Here is a 22675-nt window from a genome sequence, read left to right on the forward strand (position 1 = left end):
CACTTAACTCACTGAAACCGAGGGCTGTTTCCATTAGTGTGCTGCATTTGCAATTTTTCTCGATTGCAATTGTCGTGCCTGCTGCATTATACCTGCGCTTGAGCTCCTATACTTTATACAATATAAAATTATATAGCAAATCACACAGTTATGCAATATTTCTTTGGTCCAGCAATTCAAAAAATGTTCCTGCCTGTTTTTTCTCCCAGCGCAAACGCACTGCAATTGTTCCATACACCCAACAGATTGCAGCACTAAACTAGAAAGGGGCACTTAACTTTCGTTTAAATGGATATTATTCAGTGTTCTCCCCAGAATTTTTTCCCTGCCGGGTGACATGAAAATGACATCATAAGTAGTGGATGAGGAGGGGAGCCGATAGCAGCCGGGTGCTCACTAAATTATCCGGGTGGGACACCCAGCTAAAACCGCTTGGAGAGAACACTGTTAATATTTAGTATTTATATAGTGCTGACATCTTCCGTAGCGCTGTACAGAGTATATATAGTCTTGTCACTTAACTGTCCCTCAGAGGAGCTCACAATCTAATACCTACTACAGTCATATGTCCATCTCAGTCTAGGGCCACTTTTTAGGGGGAAGCCAATTAACATCTGTATGTTTTTGGGATGTGGAAGGAAACCGTAGTGCCCGGAGGAAACCCACACAGACACAGGGAGAACATACAAACTGCAGATAGTGCTCTGGCTGGGATTCGGCCGCCACTGTAAACCAAGATATTATTTCACTGGGAAATACTAAAGGAGAGGTTACGTAACCCCTAAAGACTGCAGAAATGCTTTTTGGGGATTTTTTAGCAGCAGAAACTGTGATTACATGACAACAAACCTGACATGAACTCATTTGGGACAGGAGCCTCTGGTGCCTTTAACCACTTCCCAACTGAGGGGTTTTACCCCCTGACCACCAGAGCAATTTTCACCTTTCAGCGCTCCTTCCATTCATTCGTCTATAACTGTATCATTACTTATCGCAATGAAATGAACTATATCTTGTTTTTTTTCGCCACCAATTAGGCTTTCTTTAGGTGGGACATTATGCCAAGAATTATTTTATTCTAAATGTGTTTTAATGGGAAAATAGGAAAAAATGTGGGAAAAAATTTATTACTTTTCAGTTTTCGGCCTTTATAGTTTTTAAATAATGCATGCTACTGTAATTAAAACCCATTAAATGTATATGCCTATTTATCCCGGTTATAAAACCGTTTAAATTATGTCCCTATCACAATGGTTGCCGCCAATATTTTAGTTGGAAATAAAGGTGCATTTTTTTCAGTTTTGCGTCCATCCCTAATTACAAGCCCATAGTTTATAAAGTAACAGTGTTATACCCTCTTGACATAAATATTTTAAAAGTTCAGTCCCTAAGGTAACTATTTATGTATTTTTTTTAAATTGTAAATTTTTTATTTTTTTTTTAATTACAAAAAAAAAAATAATTGGGGAGTGTGGGAGGTAAGGAGTTAATTTTTTGTGTAAAACAAGTTTATTAGTGTGTAAAAAATGGTTAGGGTGTAGTTTTACTATTTGGCCACAAGATGGCAACATTACAAATTTGTTTCATGCGACCTGCAAGCGTCCTTCCGGACGCTTGCAGGAAGTAGAAAGAGGCTGGGACTTTGTTATTTTTTCACAATGATCGCGCTGCTCAGCCGAGCGGCAGCAGATCATTGCGGGGCTGAGATCAACGAACGGGAATGGATTTTCCCGTTCGTTGATCTCTGGGCGAGCGGGCGGCGGCTTGTTTACTATCGGGAGCGCGGACAGCGGCGGGAGTGCGCAGAGTACGGATTTCTCCGTCCCTGGGGGTGAAAGGATGGAAAAAGGGGCGGAGAAATCCGTACGCGCGGGGTAAAGTGGTTAAGTACCAGAGGCTTATTTTCTTTTTTTTCCCTTACCGATCACTGTGATTGGCTTACAGAAATCAGGAGCCAATTAAAACACCTCCTGACCGATAGAAGGAAGCTCGGCTGTCACATGACGAGTTTACTTCCTCCAGGAGCAGTGATTGGTTTGGGACCGCGGTAAGCCACGGCAAAGAATCTACGCCGCACCAGAGTTAGAGAGCCACAGATGCAGCGTTGATTTTACTTACCGCGGTCCCGAACCAGTTAATGAAAAACGTAAAAGAAATACTGCAACCACGAAAACAGACATGAAAAATCACATGCAGCATCCAGAAACTTACAGAACTTCTATAAAAATTTTCAAGAGAGGCGAGTTTTGCATAAAATAGAAACAGGGCCTTTTAAATGCATTGATAAGGGAATTAGTATGCAGCAAAATTCACACCAATTCGCATCTAGTGGAAAAGGGCCCTTACAACTTAGGTGCTTATAGAAACCCTATTGCTTGGAAATTTCCCTTTAAATATTTGGTATCGTGTTCAACTTAAAGGGGTTCTGTGGGCTGGTTTAAATATCAAAAACCGACACTTACCTGGGGCTTCTACCGGCCCCCTGCAGCTATCAACGAAGACTGAAGAATATTTTGTTCCCCCGCTGCCAGTCACCGTCCAATTATTCTTCTAACTAGACGAATGCAACTGCGGCCGCGCGCGTCCTCGCTCCTGCTCGCGTCCCCAGGAGCTTCCTAAGATCCAATGGTAAAAAGAGTGGCACTCTTTCAAAACAGGAGAAGTGGGTGCCCAAGCCTCAATAGATCCTCACACCTCCAGATCACAGTTGCAGCAAACACGATGGAGGCTGGCACTTCCAAAGATATAAAGCTCTTTATTGTGACATCAATAAAAATGGCTATGCGGCGACAGCCCGCTGTTTCAGGTGTTAGCCCTTTCTCAAGCCGTTACAACCATACAAACATTAACACAAGTGACCCTTTAAATAGTACACATTTAGTCCCCCGACCAATGAATTTAAAATACCTACAGCCAATCAGTTCGCCAGCATCGCAGGACGGACCAGAGTGGAGACTGACAACCTAATATGTTAATCCGTCTTCTACACAAGAAGATCCGGATAGCGCTGTGTTATACACCAGCTTCATCACCTCTCATTGGCCAAAGAGCGTCAGGTGGTCATGTAAACAGATGACGTCACCGTGGAGCGCTGTACCAGCCTATGTAAAAGCAGCCCCATAATGCCTAGCGGGCCATGCCGATACTCATGCGGCCAAACGTAAACAATGACGCATGTAACCCCGCCCTCCAAGGCGGAGGCCAGCATACGTCATATGTAAACAAAACATCGTTGTACCCTAAAGGCAAACGATCACGCTGTATACGCGCTTACCACAGTAAGCCTCCTGCACAAAAACAACACACTCTTACCATACGCTCTGAATCCAGGGCAGGATAACATACCACTCATTCTCCCCGATGCTGGAAAGCTGAAAGTTCTGTAAAAGAGCAAATAACAGTAAAAAACATGCATCTAATGTCCTCAACAGGAACATATCTATATACAAAAACCCAGCTCATATTCCTTGTTCAAACCCCACTCCCCTAACAAACCCAATTTTCTTATCCACCCAGCCTCCCTTCTAAGTAATTCCTTCAATCTACTATGTCTGCCCCTCCAAGAAGTTGGAACCCCATCGATGATTTGTACTTTTAACTGAGATATACTGTGATTCATTTCAACAAAATGAGAAGATACTGCCTGTTTTCTATCCCTATTCCTAATGGCACTCTTATGGGAACAAATCCTGTCTCTAACCTTCTGCGTGGTCATGCCTATGTATCCTAAGCCACACGGGCATTTCAGGTAATAAACAACATAGCTGGATTCACAGGAATAAAAATCCCTAATCTTATATCTTGTACCTTTCGATGGATGGCTAAATTCAATGCCCTTAGTAATGTGTCCACACAGGTGGCATCCTAAACAAGGAAAAGTTCCCACTTTTTTATTAGACTCCATCATTGTAGGGGCATGATGGAACACTTTGTCTCTCACAGTAGGGGCTTTCTTAAAGGAGAGCAAGGGAGGGTATCTAAATTCTGGAATAGTGGGAAAGGCCTGACTCAATAGGTGCCAATGGCGCCTCATAATTTTCCCAATCTCAGCACTACAGGTGTTGTACGTGGATACGAAGGGAAGGCGGAATTGTTTATTCACTTTTTTCTTTTTGGCAGTCTCCTGTTTTAGAATCTGTTGTGGATAACCCCTCTGTCTAAATTTGACTTCCATGTCCATTACCCGCTGTTCCAATACATCAGGAGCAGTCACAATTTTGCTAAGTCTGGAAAATTGTCCCTTAGGGATGGCATCTCTGATGTGGGGAGGATGGAAGCTATCATAATGAAGAAGGGAATTACAGTCAGTGCTTTTTATATAAAGGTCAGAAACTAGGGAATTGTCTTTCTTACTAATGGTGGTATCCAAAAAAGTCACCTGTTCATTATCTATGTGACTTGTCAATTTGATCTCATTGCAGCATTGGGACAAATAAATCTGAAAATCGTTGAGGGTCGAACGCGGCCCCGCCCATACACAAAAAATGTCGTCTATATATCTAAACCAGCACCTTGCATGCTGCTGAAACAGACGATTTGAATACACAAAAGCCTCCTCGTAGAGGCCCATGTAGAGATTAGCATATGACGGGGCCACGTTCGACCCCATCGCTGTGCCCCGTAGCTGCAAGAAGAAATCACCCTTAAATGAGAAATAATTACATCGTAACACCAAATCTAGTAGTTCCAAGGCAAAGAACCGCTGATCATTGGACAAGTCAGATCGAGTCATCAAGAACCAGTCTATAGCCTCTACACCACCATCATGTGGGATGGAGGTGTAGAGGCTCTCCACGTCAAACGTCACCAACAGGAGATCATCCCCCTCCACATCAAGGTTCCTGATCTTATTGAGAAACATATCTGTATCCCTGATATATGAATCAAGCATCACCACCAGTGGTTGTAATAACCTATCCAGAAACTGTGCCAAGGGTACAAATATCGAACCCGTGCCGGCCACGATGGGTCTCCCCGGTGGACGGCACGGGTTCTTATGTATCTTGGGTAGTGTATAAAACTTGGGTGTCACTGGATTTTCCTGCATCAAAAATTTCTCAATATTCTCATCAATAATTCCCTTAGACCTGGCCTTTTCCACAATGCTTTTAATTTTCCTTTGTATAGAACACACAGGGTCTTCCTGTATCCTACAATAAACTTCTGTTTGAGCTAGTTGACCCCTAATCTCCTCCTCATAATAGATAGTATCTAGTACCACTACGGCTCCGCCCTTATCGGCGGGTCGTATGGTCAGTTCAGTTCTCTTGCTGAGATTATTCAATGCCAAACGTTCATCCCTTGTAAGATTAAACTGAATCCTCTTCTTTTGATGCACGTCCTCCAACCTTTTCACATCCTCCATAACCAGACTGCAAAATTTATCAATCACTATGTTTCCAGAGGGAGAAAAAGAACTTTTGTTCCTAAGTCCCAGTTCCTTTAAATTAAATGCAGATTCAGTCGTCTCCCTGGTAGGACCATTGAAACACGGGGAAACCCCAAAGAAATATTTCAATTTAACAGTCCTGAAGAACCTGAACAACTCTTGGTCTAGTTCAAAAAAATTGGGTAAGTTAGTGGGGCTGAAACCTAAGCCATAATTGAGAACTCTCTCCTCAGTTGGTGTCAAAGTGTGACCAGATATATTCACCACCAACTGCGGTTGCTCAACTAATTCCGTTTGCGCAGCTCCATCTGGCTCCTGACAGGATCTTTTCGTGCGCCTACCCCTGGCTCTACTCCCGCCCCTCCTTGTGCCCCTCTTCCTACGGGTGAGTTCTCCCGTGAGGACAAAAAATCTGAGGCTGAGGATCCCGGATTCCCTCCCGGATTCCCACCCCGTGGGCGAGGTAATCTGCCTTTCGGCTTATTTGGTTTGCCTGGTTTGTTCCATCTTCTCAATGAATTAGCTGGAACCATTTTCTGCCATGGGTAGACATATCCTTCAGTGTAATCCAAAGTATCCCGATGGAACTTAGATCGCTTAGTTTCTTCAATGTTCTTTGTATGTGCTGTGATCTTTTTGGAAAGCTGTTCCACAAACGTTTGCATATCCTCCGCTGTGAGGGTAGCCGTGAGCTGAGCAATGATTGTCAAACTTTTCTTCTCCAATATGGGGAGCTCCTGATCAATCCGTTCAATTGTAAGAATCATAGTGTCAAAAGCAGCCTTGTTCCATATCCTCTCAAAGGTTGAACAGAACTCTGGATCTCCACCAAAAATCATAGGTGACACCTGGGAGCGTACTGCCCGTGGTATTCTCCTGGTACGACAATATTCAGCCAGAGTTCTGGCATGCATGTCAAGCTCGACCCATCTCTTTTTGACAATCTCCAACTCACGCTTCAAAGGTTTGGCATCGGGTGTTTGTAAAAACGGAGCACAAACACTTGTCCTTGCTAAGACACGAGCTGCATGTTCCTCTGTATACGTAAATGTATCAGGTAAACCTCCCGATAAATCATCTCCTGTGGTGCTCATCCTCTGAGGTGCGATCACGTCCTTAGATCCAATGGTAAAAAGAGTGGCACTCTTTCAAAACAGGAGAAGTGGGTGCCCAAGCCTCAATAGATCCTCACACCTCCAGATCACAGTTGCAGCAAACACGATGGAGGCTGGCACTTCCAAAGATATAAAGCTCTTTATTGTGACATCAATAAAAATGGCTATGCGGCGACAGCCCGCTGTTTCAGGTGTTAGCCCTTTCTCAAGGGTCACTTGTGTTAATGTTTGTATGGTTGTAACGGCTTGAGAAAGGGCTAACACCTGAAACAGCGGGCTGTCGCCGCATAGCCATTTTTATTGATGTCACAATAAAGAGCTTTATATCTTTGGAAGTGCCAGCCTCCATCGTGTTTGCTGCAACTGTGATCTGGAGGTGTGAGGATCTATTGAGGCTTGGGCACCCACTTCTCCTGTTTTGAAAGAGTGCCACTCTTTTTACCATTGGATCTAAGGACGTGATCGCACCTCAGAGGATGAGCACCACAGGAGATGATTTATCGGGAGGTTTACCTGATACATTTACGTATACAGAGGAACATGCAGCTCGTGTCTTAGCAAGGACAAGTGTTTGTGCTCCGTTTTTACAAACACCCGATGCCAAACCTTTGAAGCGTGAGTTGGAGATTGTCAAAAAGAGATGGGTCGAGCTTGACATGCATGCCAGAACTCTGGCTGAATATTGTCGTACCAGGAGAATACCACGGGCAGTACGCTCCCAGGTGTCACCTATGATTTTTGGTGGAGATCCAGAGTTCTGTTCAACCTTTGAGAGGATATGGAACAAGGCTGCTTTTGACACTATGATTCTTACAATTGAACGGATTGATCAGGAGCTCCCCATATTGGAGAAGAAAAGTTTGACAATCATTGCTCAGCTCACGGCTACCCTCACAGCGGAGGATATGCAAACGTTTGTGGAACAGCTTTCCAAAAAGATCACAGCACATACAAAGAACATTGAAGAAACTAAGCGATCTAAGTTCCATCGGGATACTTTGGATTACACTGAAGGATATGTCTACCCATGGCAGAAAATGGTTCCAGCTAATTCATTGAGAAGATGGAACAAACCAGGCAAACCAAATAAGCCGAAAGGCAGATTACCTCGCCCACGGGGTGGGAATCCGGGAGGGAATCCGGGATCCTCAGCCTCAGATTTTTTGTCCTCACGGGAGAACTCACCCGTAGGAAGAGGGGCACAAGGAGGGGCGGGAGTAGAGCCAGGGGTAGGCGCACGAAAAGATCCTGTCAGGAGCCAGATGGAGCTGCGCAAACGGAATTAGTTGAGCAACCGCAGTTGGTGGTGAATATATCTGGTCACACTTTGACACCAACTGAGGAGAGAGTTCTCAATTATGGCTTAGGTTTCAGCCCCACTAACTTACCCAATTTTTTTGAACTAGACCAAGAGTTGTTCAGGTTCTTCAGGACTGTTAAATTGAAATATTTCTTTGGGGTTTCCCCGTGTTTCAATGGTCCTACCAGGGAGACGACTGAATCTGCATTTAATTTAAAGGAACTGGGACTTAGGAACAAAAGTTCTTTTTCTCCCTCTGGAAACATAGTGATTGATAAATTTTGCAGTCTGGTTATGGAGGATGTGAAAAGGTTGGAGGACGTGCATCAAAAGAAGAGGATTCAGTTTAATCTTACAAGGGATGAACGTTTGGCATTGAATAATCTCAGCAAGAGAACTGAACTGACCATACGACCCGCCGATAAGGGCGGAGCCGTAGTGGTACTAGATACTATCTATTATGAGGAGGAGATTAGGGGTCAACTAGCTCAAACAGAAGTTTATTGTAGGATACAGGAAGACCCTGTGTGTTCTATACAAAGGAAAATTAAAAGCATTGTGGAAAAGGCCAGGTCTAAGGGAATTATTGATGAGAATATTGAGAAATTTTTGATGCAGGAAAATCCAGTGACACCCAAGTTTTATACACTACCCAAGATACATAAGAACCCGTGCCGTCCACCGGGGAGACCCATCGTGGCCGGCACGGGTTCGATATTTGTACCCTTGGCACAGTTTCTGGATAGGTTATTACAACCACTGGTGGTGATGCTTGATTCATATATCAGGGATACAGATATGTTTCTCAATAAGATCAGGAACCTTGATGTGGAGGGGGATGATCTCCTGTTGGTGACGTTTGACGTGGAGAGCCTCTACACCTCCATCCCACATGATGGTGGTGTAGAGGCTATAGACTGGTTCTTGATGACTCGATCTGACTTGTCCAATGATCAGCGGTTCTTTGCCTTGGAACTACTAGATTTGGTGTTACGATGTAATTATTTCTCATTTAAGGGTGATTTCTTCTTGCAGCTACGGGGCACAGCGATGGGGTCGAACGTGGCCCCGTCATATGCTAATCTCTACATGGGCCTCTACGAGGAGGCTTTTGTGTATTCAAATCGTCTGTTTCAGCAGCATGCAAGGTGCTGGTTTAGATATATAGACGACATTTTTTGTGTATGGGCGGGGCCGCGTTCGACCCTCAACGATTTTCAGATTTATTTGTCCCAATGCTGCAATGAGATCAAATTGACAAGTCACATAGATAATGAACAGGTGACTTTTTTGGATACCACCATTAGTAAGAAAGACAATTCCCTAGTTTCTGACCTTTATATAAAAAGCACTGACTGTAATTCCCTTCTTCATTATGATAGCTTCCATCCTCCCCACATCAGAGATGCCATCCCTAAGGGACAATTTTCCAGACTTAGCAAAATTGTGACTGCTCCTGATGTATTGGAACAGCGGGTAATGGACATGGAAGTCAAATTTAGACAGAGGGGTTATCCACAACAGATTCTAAAACAGGAGACTGCCAAAAAGAAAAAAGTGAATAAACAATTCCGCCTTCCCTTCGTATCCACGTACAACACCTGTAGTGCTGAGATTGGGAAAATTATGAGGCGCCATTGGCACCTATTGAGTCAGGCCTTTCCCACTATTCCAGAATTTAGATACCCTCCCTTGCTCTCCTTTAAGAAAGCCCCTACTGTGAGAGACAAAGTGTTCCATCATGCCCCTACAATGATGGAGTCTAATAAAAAAGTGGGAACTTTTCCTTGTTTAGGATGCCACCTGTGTGGACACATTACTAAGGGCATTGAATTTAGCCATCCATCGAAAGGTACAAGATATAAGATTAGGGATTTTTATTCCTGTGAATCCAGCTATGTTGTTTATTACCTGAAATGCCCGTGTGGCTTAGGATACATAGGCATGACCACGCAGAAGGTTAGAGACAGGATTTGTTCCCATAAGAGTGCCATTAGGAATAGGGATAGAAAACAGGCAGTATCTTCTCATTTTGTTGAAATGAATCACAGTATATCTCAGTTAAAAGTACAAATCATCGATGGGGTTCCAACTTCTTGGAGGGGCAGACATAGTAGATTGAAGGAATTACTTAGAAGGGAGGCTGGGTGGATAAGAAAATTGGGTTTGTTAGGGGAGTGGGGTTTGAACAAGGAATATGAGCTGGGTTTTTGTATATAGATATGTTCCTGTTGAGGACATTAGATGCATGTTTTTTACTGTTATTTGCTCTTTTACAGAACTTTCAGCTTTCCAGCATCGGGGAGAATGAGTGGTATGTTATCCTGCCCTGGCTTCAGAGCGTATGGTAAGAGTGTGTTGTTTTTGTGCAGGAGGCTTACTGTGGTAAGCGCGTATACAGCGTGATCGTTTGCCTTTAGGGTACAACGATGTTTTGTTTACATATGACGTATGCTGGCCTCCGCCTTGGAGGGCGGGGTTACATGCGTCATTGTTTACGTTTGGCCGCATGAGTATCGGCATGGCCCGCTAGGCATTATGGGGCTGCTTTTACATAGGCTGGTACAGCGCTCCACGGTGACGTCATCTGTTTACATGACCACCTGACGCTCTTTGGCCAATGAGAGGTGATGAAGCTGGTGTATAACACAGCGCTATCCGGATCTTCTTGTGTAGAAGACGGATTAACATATTAGGTTGTCAGTCTCCACTCTGGTCCGTCCTGCGATGCTGGCGAACTGATTGGCTGTAGGTATTTTAAATTCATTGGTCGGGGGACTAAATGTGTACTATTTAAAGGGTCACTTGTGTTAATGTTTGTATGGTTGTAACGGCTTGAGAAAGGGCTAACACCTGAAACAGCGGGCTGTCGCCGCATAGCCATTTTTATTGATGTCACAATAAAGAGCTTTATATCTTTGGAAGTGCCAGCCTCCATCGTGTTTGCTGCCCAGGAGCTTCCTATGCAGGCGCAGTACGAGAAAACTTTGTACTGCGTAGGTAGCTCCTGGAGACACAAGCGGGAACGCGGGGCCACGGCCGCGCAGTTGCATTCATCTAGTTAGACGAATAATTGGATGGTGACCGGCGGCGGGGGAACGGAAAATTCTTCAGTAACAGCGAGGGACAGGTTATCAGCAGGGGCCGGTAGAAGCCCCAGGTAAGTGTCAGTTTTTGATTTTTAAACCAGCCCACAGAACCCCTTTAAGAGCGCATACAAGACAGAACTAGATTTGGCTACTTCTATCATACATTTTTATTGTTTTTATTTAAGCCACACCGAACACATACTGTAGATGTGGACTTTGGTCTCCAGGAACACCCAAACCACATGGTTGCCCAGACACAAGTCAACTAAGGCGCATTTTTCTCTATGGCTATAAAAGGGAGTGAGCTGTAAAGTGCTAAATGTAAGGCAATAAAGGCAGAAAGTGCTCTCTTTAAAGGCGTTTTACCCACCCTTTCCAGGTGCTCAATTTCCGAGCTAAAATTCACATCACCCTCCATTAACTCTTCCTCCTCCAACGTCCGCTCATCATCGAACTCGTGAACCAACATGTCAGCTGTAGGGTCAAATTCGTGGTCGTCTGAAGTAGCCGAGCCTCCTGCCAAACAGAAAATCTGAATGTGTTTGTTTAGGAGAACACAGAATATCTACGGCAGCAATTTAAAGTAAACCTGCCGCTTCCATCAACAGCTATTTAAAGTAAAGCTACACCTTGTTTTCTTTTTTAAATAAAGAAAGAATGGCCTAAATAGAAAATACCGACAGTGTAATATTATACATGCTTCTGACTTTCAAAGCATTTTAAAGCAGTAGCCAGAAGCAGAAGCCAAAGTACTTGGAGCTAATGTCCAACATACTATGAAAGTGACAACTGCACTCTACAGATAGCCATACATCTAAAGATTTGGTGGCCGATCAACCATCCAACTTAATAATTAGAATCAAATGAAAATCGGTGATGCGAAAAAAATGCTAGCTACTAACCCCCCCCCCCATCATGAATAGGGGAATGGCCCCTAGTGAAAACGAGCCATAAGGGATATTAACAGGAAGTATACAGACAGCGAAATGGGACAATGTGTATATTGTGTACAGCTGGCCAAAATGAATGCATCAATTGATATCAAAACATTAAGGCTACCATCACAGTGAAAGCTGCTTTGCGTTCCCTGTAAAAACAGAAACGCAACAGAATTAAAAAGTCACACCGCACATTATGCAACCTACAGTGAAGCATATAGTCAATGAAAAGTATGCTTCACTGTCCCTGTTAACACATGCCTTATGCAATAACGTACCGCATGCACTCTAAACATTGCATAGACTTACTACTGCAGTGAGAATTTCTGCATTAAGATGCCCCATAAAGTCACAATGCACCACTGTGCACATAAAGGGAACCTGAGATTACTAAAATGGAAGAATTTATCCATACCTGTGAGGCTTTCTCCAGCCCCCTTTAGCCCCTCGCCGACCTCCTCCGCCTTCCGGAACATCCGCTAAGGCTCCCCAATCGGGGCTTACTGCAAATGCGAGACCCAGGCACGCACGCACACCCGTCACACTCCCAGCCACGGCAGCATGACAGGGGAGCACGTGCAGCCGCACTGCGCATGTGCCGACTCGTCAAACTTACGGGAGCCATAGCGGATGTCTGATCCGAAGGGACAAAGGGGACTGGAGGAAGCCCCAGGTATGTATACATTTTTCTTTCATGCCCTCTCAGGTTCACTTTAAAGGGATACTGTACGGGGGTCGGGGGAAAATGAGTTGCCCGGGGCTTCTAATGGTCCCCCGCAGACATCCTGTGTTAGCGCAGTCACTCCCTAATGCTCCGGCCCCGCATCCGGTTCACTTCTGGAATTTCTGACTTTAAAGTCTGAAACCCACTGCGCCTGCGTTGCAGTGTCCTCACTCCCGATGATGGCACCAGGAGCGTACTGCGCAGGTCCAGTGTGGTCTGTGCCTGCACCGTACGCTGCTGGTGACATCAGGGGAAGCGAGGACACGGCAATGCAGGCGCAGTGGTTTTCAGACTTTAAAGTCTGAAATTCCAGAAGAGAACCGGAGGCGGGGCTGGAGCATCGGTGAGCGGCTGCGCGGGCACAGGATGTCTGCGGGGGACCATTAGAAGCCCCGGGTAACTTCAACTCATTTTCCCCCGACCCCCCCTACAGTATCCCTTTAAGGTTATATAAAGATGCGAACAAAGACGGTTACAGATTCATTGGCTGTCGGCCAAAAAGATCTTATGTAAAGATTGTTTAGAAATCTAGTGTAGGTACAGGTTTCTCCCGAAGCCACTAAAAACATCATTACTGCTCTCGTGTTGGGACACTCATCTACCAACCTCTCTATTGGTTCTACGAATTTAGTCCCTGCAGCAGGGCACATTTCATCTCTCCTCCCCTTGCACCACTCTAAAGAACACAACAAGCTGATAAGCCATGTGTCTGTAGAATGATCATTCCCAGAGAACTTTTTAGGTGATAGTTAAATAAAGGTCTTTAGTGAGAAGGAAGATTTGTATTGGAAAGGATGAACAGTGAGTCAAAACACAAAGGGAAAAAAAGAATACAGCCATAATAAATGCATTTATAAATGAGCCAATGCAGGATTATCTTAAACAACAAGCAAAAGAGATATTACCTGGGCTTGCATTCCCAAGAGAAGGCTGCAAAACAAAAGCAGTGTGTTAGGTCCAAATGTGACAGTATCCAAATCAAGTATCCAATAAAAGAAATATAACTAAAACAGCATGATCTCTACTCAACTCATGGGAAGCTCATAACTTAAACCGCAACTATGGCGAAAAAGTTATGCACATATAGACATGCATAAAAGATTTACATTGATTCCAGAGTAAATGCATCATTAACACTTTACCTCCTTGAAAGTCACTTTCAATAGATATGACAGCTCTGAACCTCTAACCCGCAGGTTTTTGGATTAGTCCATCTTCTCACCAGAGATTTCTTTGAACTATTTCAAAAGCACTCCTTGGGTAGGACCTATACAAAGATGCTAGCCAGGCAGGCTGCCTAATCACACTATTCTGGCATTTTGTATGAGCAACTGCCATTCAAAGCTTTTAAAAAAAACAAAATTCTAAGAGTCCGCCATGAGGAGTAGATGGACTAGTTCAAAACCTGTCAGTAAGGGGTTCATTTGATAAACTACCTACTGTAAGTGAAAGCTACATAGGAAGTAAAAAAGGCATTTACTCTGGGACAAATTTACTTCTAATATGTACAGTATGGCCTGGTGCACACCAAAAACCGCTAGCAGATCCGCAAAATGCTAGCAGATTTTGAAACGCTTTTTCTTATTTTTCTGCAGCGTTTCAGCTAGCATTTTGCGGTTTTGTGTAGCGGTTTTGGTGTAGTAGATTTCATGTATTGTTACAGTAAAGCTGTTACTGAACAGCTACTGTAACAAAAAACCTCTGGCAAACCGCTCTGAAGTGCCGTTTTTCAGAGCGGTTTGCGGTTTTCCTATACTTAACATTGAGGCAGAAACGCATCCGCAATCCAAAATCTGCAGCAGCCCGGGAGTATGCGTTTCTGCAAAACGCCTCCCGCTCTGGTGTGCACCAGCCCATTGAAATACATTACCCTAGCGTTTCCGCACCCGCAAGCAGATCGCAAACCGCAGCGGAAACGCTCCGGTGTGCACTAGGCCTTTGTGTAGATACGAAATATGTTAACGTATTTCACCATAGAGTCCATTTGAAGGATACATGAACTGGTAAAAAAAATGCTGGATTTACTTACCTGAGGCTCCTCCAGCCCCTAGAAGCCTCCGTGTCCCTTGCCGCAGAGTCTGCCATTCTTCTGAAGTCCCCTCTGTAGCGGCCGCTGCTTCTGCGCGTGGACAGAAGCATTCTGCACCTGCACAGAATGCTCCTGACTACGGGAGGGCGATTGCAAGCGTGCATAGTAGCCGCTGACCCTGGTCAGAAGAGTGGCAGATGGCAGAACTGTGGCAAGGGACACAGAGGCTTCTAGGGGCCGGAGGAAGCCCCAGGTAAGTAAATCAGCATTTTTTTTTCCAGCACATGCATCCTTTAAAGGGACATAGTGCACCTCTCATGGGCATGCCTTTAAGCCAGATGACTTCCAACAAAGTCATGCTATACCCCTCTGGAGGAGCCTCTTGCAATGGCCATGCGTGTCACTTCCTCTTCCTGCTTCATTCAGTGATGCACTTCTTTATAGGACAACTGAAGTGAGAAGACTATGGAGGCTGCCATGTTTATTTCCTTTTAAACAATACCAGTTGCCTGGCAGCCCTGCTGGTCTGTTTGCCTGCAGAAGTATCTGTATAACACCAGAAACAAGCATGCAGCTAATCTGTCAGATCTGACAATTATGTTAGAAACACCTGGTCTGCTGCATGCTTGTTCAGGGTCTATGGGTAAAGTATTAGGGGCAGAGGGGCAGCAGGATAGCCAGGGAACTGGTATTGCTTAAAAGGAAATAAACATGGCAGACGGGTGACCCAGAAGTTATAATATAGCCAAGATGGCAGCCACGATTTTTAAGTTGAAATCGAACGAAAACTATTTGGTGTAGAACGATTCAGGCCTCAGATGAAAGAGGAGAGCACAAGCTACAGAAAGGTATGCATCTTTAAGTACTTTGCAGTACTGGTCTGAGTCTTAAAGGCATGCCTATGACAGGTGCTCAGAGTCCCTTTAAAGAAATGTTGTAGCAAGAGGTACAGCTTTGATGACTGAAATCTGTATTCCCAGTTGCCTGGCTGTCATGTTGATCTTACGGTTTCAGCAGTAGGCAAGTCACACACATGCAGTCAATAAAGTCAAACCATCTGCACTACAATGTCAGTCAATGGGATGCCAATAATGAGAATAATAGTAATACTAGCTAATACAAAGTATCGGCAGCCTGAAATTGGACCAATCAAAAGCACTTCCTGATGATTCTGACTAGCCCAATTCCACATTGCATACAATTTACATGATATCTGCATGCATGCTGGAAATGTCTACATCTCATTGACCATCTCTAATCTGCACATTCCGGTTTAATGATTCATGTTTCAGAGGCAGGGGATAAGCACATCAGCCAGGGAACTAGTATTTTCGGAAAACATACAAAAATGTTTCTATTCAGATTCTCTTTTTTATGCTATCATCATCTTCTGTGAAAAATCACAAAGCAATACAAATGTGGCTGCATAATAGAGGTTATATACTACATAAATGTGATAGCAGTCTAACCAGCGATAAAGTAACAAATAGAAACAAGGGGAGTTAGATCTGCATTAACCATCTAGAGCAGGCATGGGCAAATGTGGCCCTCCAGCTGTTAAGGAACTACAAGTCCCACAATGCATTGCAGGAGTCTGACAGTCACAGTCATGACTTTAATGCAAATGCATTGTGGGACTCGTAGTTCCATAACAGCCGAAGGGCCGAGTTTGCCCATGCCTGATCTAGAGCATACATGTCAAACTCTGGCCTGCGGGAAAATCTGGCCCTCAGAGCCATTAAATTTTGCCTCCAAGTGGTTTCCCCACTTTGCATTATGTTTGGCCCTCTCTAGACCACCAGGAAAGCTATATTGGAGGTGAAGCCCTACAACACCAGGGCAGGGCTGTGGAGTCGGATTCGAGGAGTCTGAGCAATTTTGGGCACCCGGAGTCGGAGTCGTGGTTCCAGAAACTGTGGAGTCGGAGTCGCATGATTTTTGTACAAAATCTACAGCCCTGTTAAGTATTAGACTAAGGAGTCGGAGTCTGAGAAATTTTGGGTACCCGGAGTTGGAGTCGGAGTCGTGGTTTCAGAAACTGAGGAGTCGGAAGATTTCTGTACCGACTCCACAGCCCTGCACCAGGGGAAGGTAGTGGAAAAGCACTAAACACTAGGAAACTGTATAGGGGAGGGTGGGGGCCACATAGTCACAAGGGGAGCCATGCATAAGGATTGAAGGGGTGGTGGTATGGTTCGTTAAGAACTATTTTATTCTAAATGCATTTTAATGGGAATAATAAGAAAATATGAAAAAAATGTATGGCGACAATATTTTATTTGGAAATAAAGGTTTATTTTTCCAGTTTTGCATCCGTCACTAATTACAAGCCCTTACTTGTAAAAATAACAATAATATACCCTTGTGATCTACATATTAAAAAAGTCCCTAAGGAAACTATTTTCAAGAATGGTGATTTAGCCCTTAGCCTAAAAAGTTTGGGCACCCCTGCTCTATACCCTCAAATTAGAACATTCCCCTTTACTTCCTCAGCAAGTATTTCTGAATTAAACAGACTTTTTTTTTTTTGAAAATTGAGAAATCTGTCATTTTGGAGACCACCAGGGCTCAAATTAAAGCCAAAAGAACCAATAGGTGCTCCAGCACCAGCAAGTGACAAAACATTGCCCAATCGGGTACACAGGCCCCAGTAAAAACGCAAATGAGTTCCTAACTTCTGTCCACGCCATTTAATAAAATTACATTATTTCCTGGAACTGAGCTTTAAACGTCCATCTTGCCAATTTTACTCCAGAAAGAAACAAAAGGGCACAAGTGATTTACTGAGATATGACAGCTGCTAGGAGCCAAGCAAGCCTTCCAAGTCCTCCACCAATCACAGCATCAAGTTCAGAGATTTTGTTGAAATTATGGACCAGTGCCAAATTCTTCAGCTAATTTAGAACACATAAAGTGGATAAGATCAATGTTTGCTAGTATAATTTGTCGTCAGTGTCAGAGCAGACAAGACCCGGCACTCAAGGAAAAGATTTTCCTAAAGAGGCCTCACTATTCTTTTTAGCATAAAAAACCCAACCGCACAAACAGCCATAAAGTATGACACAGACATATGGAAGCCTGAGTAGATTGTCATCGATACCACTATGCTACTCATAGCCACAGGTGAACAAAACAGCAAGGAGTACAATGTTAAATGAACACAGATTCCCACCAGGAACAAACAAAAAACATTTTTGGATTAGGATAGAGAGGACTAGAGTAACCAGTATAGCCTACTAAAATGAATGTGGCACTGGAGAACCCATCACCACCATCTACAACCATTCTCAAACTGACTAAATAAACTGACTCTCTGCAGCTCGGAGCTAAACTCCACCTCCACCCATTCAACAGTGATGAAAATAAGAGACCGATTACAGGGCTGTGGAGTCGGTACAAAAATCATCCAACTCCTCAGTTATGAACAGGGCTGTGGAATTGGAGTTATTTTGGGTACCTGGAGTCAGATTTGGAGTGAGAGTCGGTGCTTTCATAAACTGAGGAGTCAAGAGTCAGGAGTCGGATGATTTTTTGTAAAAACTCCACTGCCCTGGTAAGTATTAGACTAAGGAGTCGGAGTCAAAGCCATTTTGGGTACCTGGAGTCTGAGTCGCCTGGTTTCATAAACTGAGGAGTCGGATGATTTTTGTACTGACTCCACAGCCCTGGTTATGAAACCACAAACCAACTCAGGTACCCAAAATTGTTCCAACTCAACAGCCCTGGTGGAATCGATACAATCATCTGGCTCCTCATTTTATGAAACCACCGACTCAAGGTACCCAAAAATTGCTCTGATAAAGAAGGCCTTGAGCAAAAATCTATAATGTGTATAGGAGCTGGATCTTAAGTGATGTCTGAGAAACCTCTAAATGCATGTTCTCTAACACCCCGCCCACTAGAAGCCAAGGTTGACATTGCAGCCCCCATTCATTCACTTCATACAACCAAACTGCAAGTCTGTGCAGTGATTGTTCTTAAACTGTCACCAGACACAATCATTTCAGCCTAATGGTGTCCTAGAGGTGCCTGTAGCTTTACATCCAATCTCAGTGACGGTTTACCAAAAAAAGTAAACGCAAGCAATTCTCCCCAACAAGGACTGAAGACAACTGTAAAAACCTCAGGGTTGTTTTTAATCCTGCTGACATTTCAAAACTGGGAAATTTTCTTTACTGGAATAACACTTTTAATGAAAGTAAAAGAGGAACATGGAATTTGTCAGTTTTAAAAAAACGCTACTTGTTTTAAACCTGTCTGGAATACTAAATCACTGATCCAGAATGACTGCACAGATCAGGTGTTCTGACTCCACTGACGGCATGCTTGTTCCAAGGTAATAAGGCTGCATTATAGCCACTCAACATGCATTTTATAAAAGAGGTAGCATTCACATCCTTTACCCAGCAAATCTGAATGGCTAGGTTGGGGCTAACAGAAGCAACAGGCAGGGCTTAGAACTGGAGGGGAGGTGCTTAGAACACAAAAAGTCTAACCAGGTAGACAAGCCTCCTACAAGGTGCTGCACTCTGAGCTCAGAACCACAAGCCTTCAGAAATCGCTCTGGAACCCCGCCATACAGTTTGATGACAATCCTCCGCAGCTGACTCAAAGAGGATCGTTGATTCTCCACAAAAACTAAAGTTTTCCTTTACAGCTTCATAATGCGCCACGTAAGTGCTTAACACTAACTAGATTGATTTTATTGACCGCATTTCAAGCAGATTATTGAATTCTGGAAATCTCTCTCCAGATTGACGGCTATGTTGCAGACAAGCGTGCAATGACAAGTAGCGCTGGCTGTTTAGCTGCACGGCCCAGATCGATCGCTCTCACTGCTTCCACAGTAACATGACATTACAAGAAAAAAGACACAACAAGGAATATAGCTTACTTGAAATGAAAACATTGATTTTGATAACATACACTGGGCTGCATAGAACGTTCACACCTGTCATAAATCTGAGCAACAGAAACTGATCGCAAACCACAGCAGAGATACAGGCTGCTGAAGTAACATGAAGAGGTTGACTACTGTATTTAACCCTTAAATAGTCAATTTATTTGAAGGCCCGCAAGTGCTCCAGGCCAATTTATTTTAACACATTTAGAACATTGCTTCTAATTAGTAATCAGTGTATTTATGGCTAGTTGTCACAAGGGGGAAGTGATAGACCATAGGGGACTTCTGCTTTCAGTTTCTACATTTTCTGCTAGTAGAGAGAGATCAAAGCATTCCAAGAATTTACAGCACAACAAGAACTGCGACTGAGGTCAAAAGCAGTGCATTAGCTCTATTGAAGCTATTAATGGTTTAAATGGGACCTGAAATGAGAAGTATATGGAGGTGGAGATATACATCATATATATATTTATACAGTACAGACCAAAAGTTTGGACACACCTTCTCATTCAAAGAGTTTTCTTTATTTTCATGACTATGAACATTGTAGATTCACACTGAAGGCATCCAAACTATGAATTAACACATGTGGAAGTATAGTACATAACCAAAACGCGTGAAACAACTGAAAAAATGTCATATTCTAGGTTCTTCAAAGTAGCCACCTTTTGCTTTGATTACTGCTTTGCACACTCTTGGCATTCTCTTGATGAGGTAGTCACCTGAAATGGTCTTCCAACAGTCTTGAAGGAGTTCCCAGAGATGCTTAGCTCTTGTTGGCCCTTTTGCCTTCACTCTGCGGTTCAGCTCACCCCAAACCATCTCGATTGGGTTCAGGTCTGGTGATTGTGGAGGCCAGGTCATCTGGCGCAGCACCCTACTCTCCTTCCTGGTCAAATAGCCCTTACACAGCATGGAGGTGCGTTTGGGGTCATCGTCCTGTTGAAAAATAAATGATGGTCCAACTAAACACAAACCGGATGGAATAGCATGCCGCTTGAAGATGCTGTGGTAGCCATGCTGGTTCAGTATACCTTCAATTTTGAATAAATCCCCAACCGTGTCACCAGCAAAGCACCCCTACACCATCACACCTCCTCCTCCATGCTTAACGGTGGGAACCAGGCATGTAGAGATCATCCATTCACCTTTTCTGCGTTGCACAAAGACAAGGTGGTTGGAACCAAAAACCTCAAATTTGGACTCATCAGACCAAAGCACAGATTTCCACTGGTCTAATGTCCATTCCTTGTGTTCTTCAGCCCAAACAAGTCTCTTCTGCTTGTTGCCTGTAGTTGGCAGTGGTTTCCTAGCAGATATTCTACCATGAAGGCCTGATTCACACAGTCTCCTCTTAAAAGTTGTTCTAGAGATGGGTCTGCTGCTAGAACTCTATGTGGCATTGACCTGGTCTCTAATCTGAGCTGCTGTTAACCTGCGATTTCTGAGGCTGGTGACTCGGATGAACTTATCCTCCGCAGCAGAGGTAACTCTTGGTCTTCCTTTTCTGGGGCGATCCGCATGTGAGCCAGTGTCTTTGTAGCGTTTGATAGTTTTTGAGACTGCACTTGGGGACACTTTCAAAGTTTTCCCAATTTTTTCGGACTGACTGACCTTAACCTATTTTGGTTCCTGGACGTAGAAACTACGTCCAGGAACCATGCGCGCTACCGCGCACTCCCGGCTGCGGATTCGGTAGCCAAGGAATCAGTGTATCGGGCTATGGTGCCCGATCACTGATTCCTCTCCCCCGCTGAAAAAGCGACAGCTTCTCTCGGAAGCTTTGCTTTTTCTGGCCGTTCCCTCCCCTATGCGTCACTCTAAGCGTGTGTTACGCTTAGAGTGACGTCATGTAAACAAACTCATGGCCGCCATCTTGTGGCCAAAAAGTAAAACTACAACAAAAAGTAAAAAAAAATTAAAATCAACACACATTTACATTAAAAAAAACTTTGGTTTACATCCCACCCTCCCAAAAATACCCAAATAAAATGTTTAATATAAAAACAAAACAAAAAACATTATAATAAAAAAAAAAATAAACTTGTAAATAGTGATAGATGCAAAACGGAAAAAATGCACCTTTATTTCCAAATAAAATATTGTCGCCATACATTGTGATAGGGACATAATTTTAACGGTGTAATAACCGGGACATATGGGCAAATACAATACGTGAGTTTTAATTATGGAGGCATGTATTATTTTAAAACTATAATGGCTGAAAACTGAGAAATAATGAATTTTTTCCGTTTTTTCTTATTCTTCCTGTTAAAATGCATTTACAGTAAAGTGGCTCTTAGCAAAATGTACCCCCCCCCCCAAAGAAAGCCTAATTGGTGGCGGAAAAAACAAGATATAGATTAGTTCATTGTGATAAGTAGTGATAAAGTTATAGGCTAATCAATGGGAGGTGAACATTGCTCAAGTGAAAACGACGGAACGCGAATGGGTTAATTTCTTAAAGTAATGATGGCCACTCGTTTTTCTTTACTTAGCTGCTTTTTTCTTGCCATAATACAAATTCTAACAGTCTATTCAGTAGGACTATCAGCTTTGTATCCACCTGACTTCTCCACAATGCAACTGATGGTCCCAACACCATTTATTGGCAAGAAATCCCACTTATTAAACCTGACAGGGCACACCTGTGAAGTGAAAACCATTTCAGGTGTCTACCTCTGGATGCTCATCAAGAGAATGCCAAGAGTGTGCAAAGCAGTAATCAAAGCAAAAGGTGGCTACTTTGAAGAGCCTAGAATATGACCTATTTTCAGTTGTTTCACACTTTTTGGTTATGTACTATACTTCCACATGTGTTAATTCATAGTTTGGATAAACTGTTTGAATGAGAAGGTGTGTCCAAACTTTTGGTCTGCACAGTGTATGTGTATATATATATATATATATATATATATATATATATATATATATATATATATATATATATATATATATATATATATATATATATATATATATATATTTGTGTGTATGTATGTATGTGTGTATATATATCTCTATGTATGTATGTATGTATGTATGTATGAATGAATGAATGAATGAATGTATGTATGTATGAATGAATGTATGTATGTATGTATACGTACGTACGCACACATTTTTTTGAACAATACCAGTTGCCCGACAGCCCTGTTGGTCTATTTGGCTGCAGTAGTATATGAATA

At 43.3% G+C, this 22675-nt stretch overlaps 1 protein-coding gene across 3 annotated transcripts in view; it reads right to left on the reverse strand.

Annotated features, from left to right (window-relative positions):
- The window catches only part of MIER1 (MIER1 transcriptional regulator), an 80833-nt gene that overhangs the window by 48820 nt on the left and 9338 nt on the right, over positions 1 to 22675 (reverse strand). For all 3 annotated transcript variants that reach the window (XM_068239276.1, XM_068239275.1, XM_068239274.1), the window contains exons 2-3: positions 13461 to 13485; positions 11264 to 11409 (exon numbers count right to left, since the gene is read on the reverse strand). In XM_068239276.1, coding sequence (XP_068095377.1) covers positions 11264 to 11409; positions 13461 to 13485 — 171 coding nt within the window. The remainder of the gene's footprint in view (positions 1 to 11263; positions 11410 to 13460; positions 13486 to 22675) is intronic.

The sequence above is a fragment of the Hyperolius riggenbachi genome, chromosome 6, assembly GCF_040937935.1.
Source record: "Hyperolius riggenbachi isolate aHypRig1 chromosome 6, aHypRig1.pri, whole genome shotgun sequence".
In the NCBI taxonomy this organism is placed as follows: Eukaryota; Metazoa; Chordata; class Amphibia; order Anura; family Hyperoliidae; genus Hyperolius; species Hyperolius riggenbachi.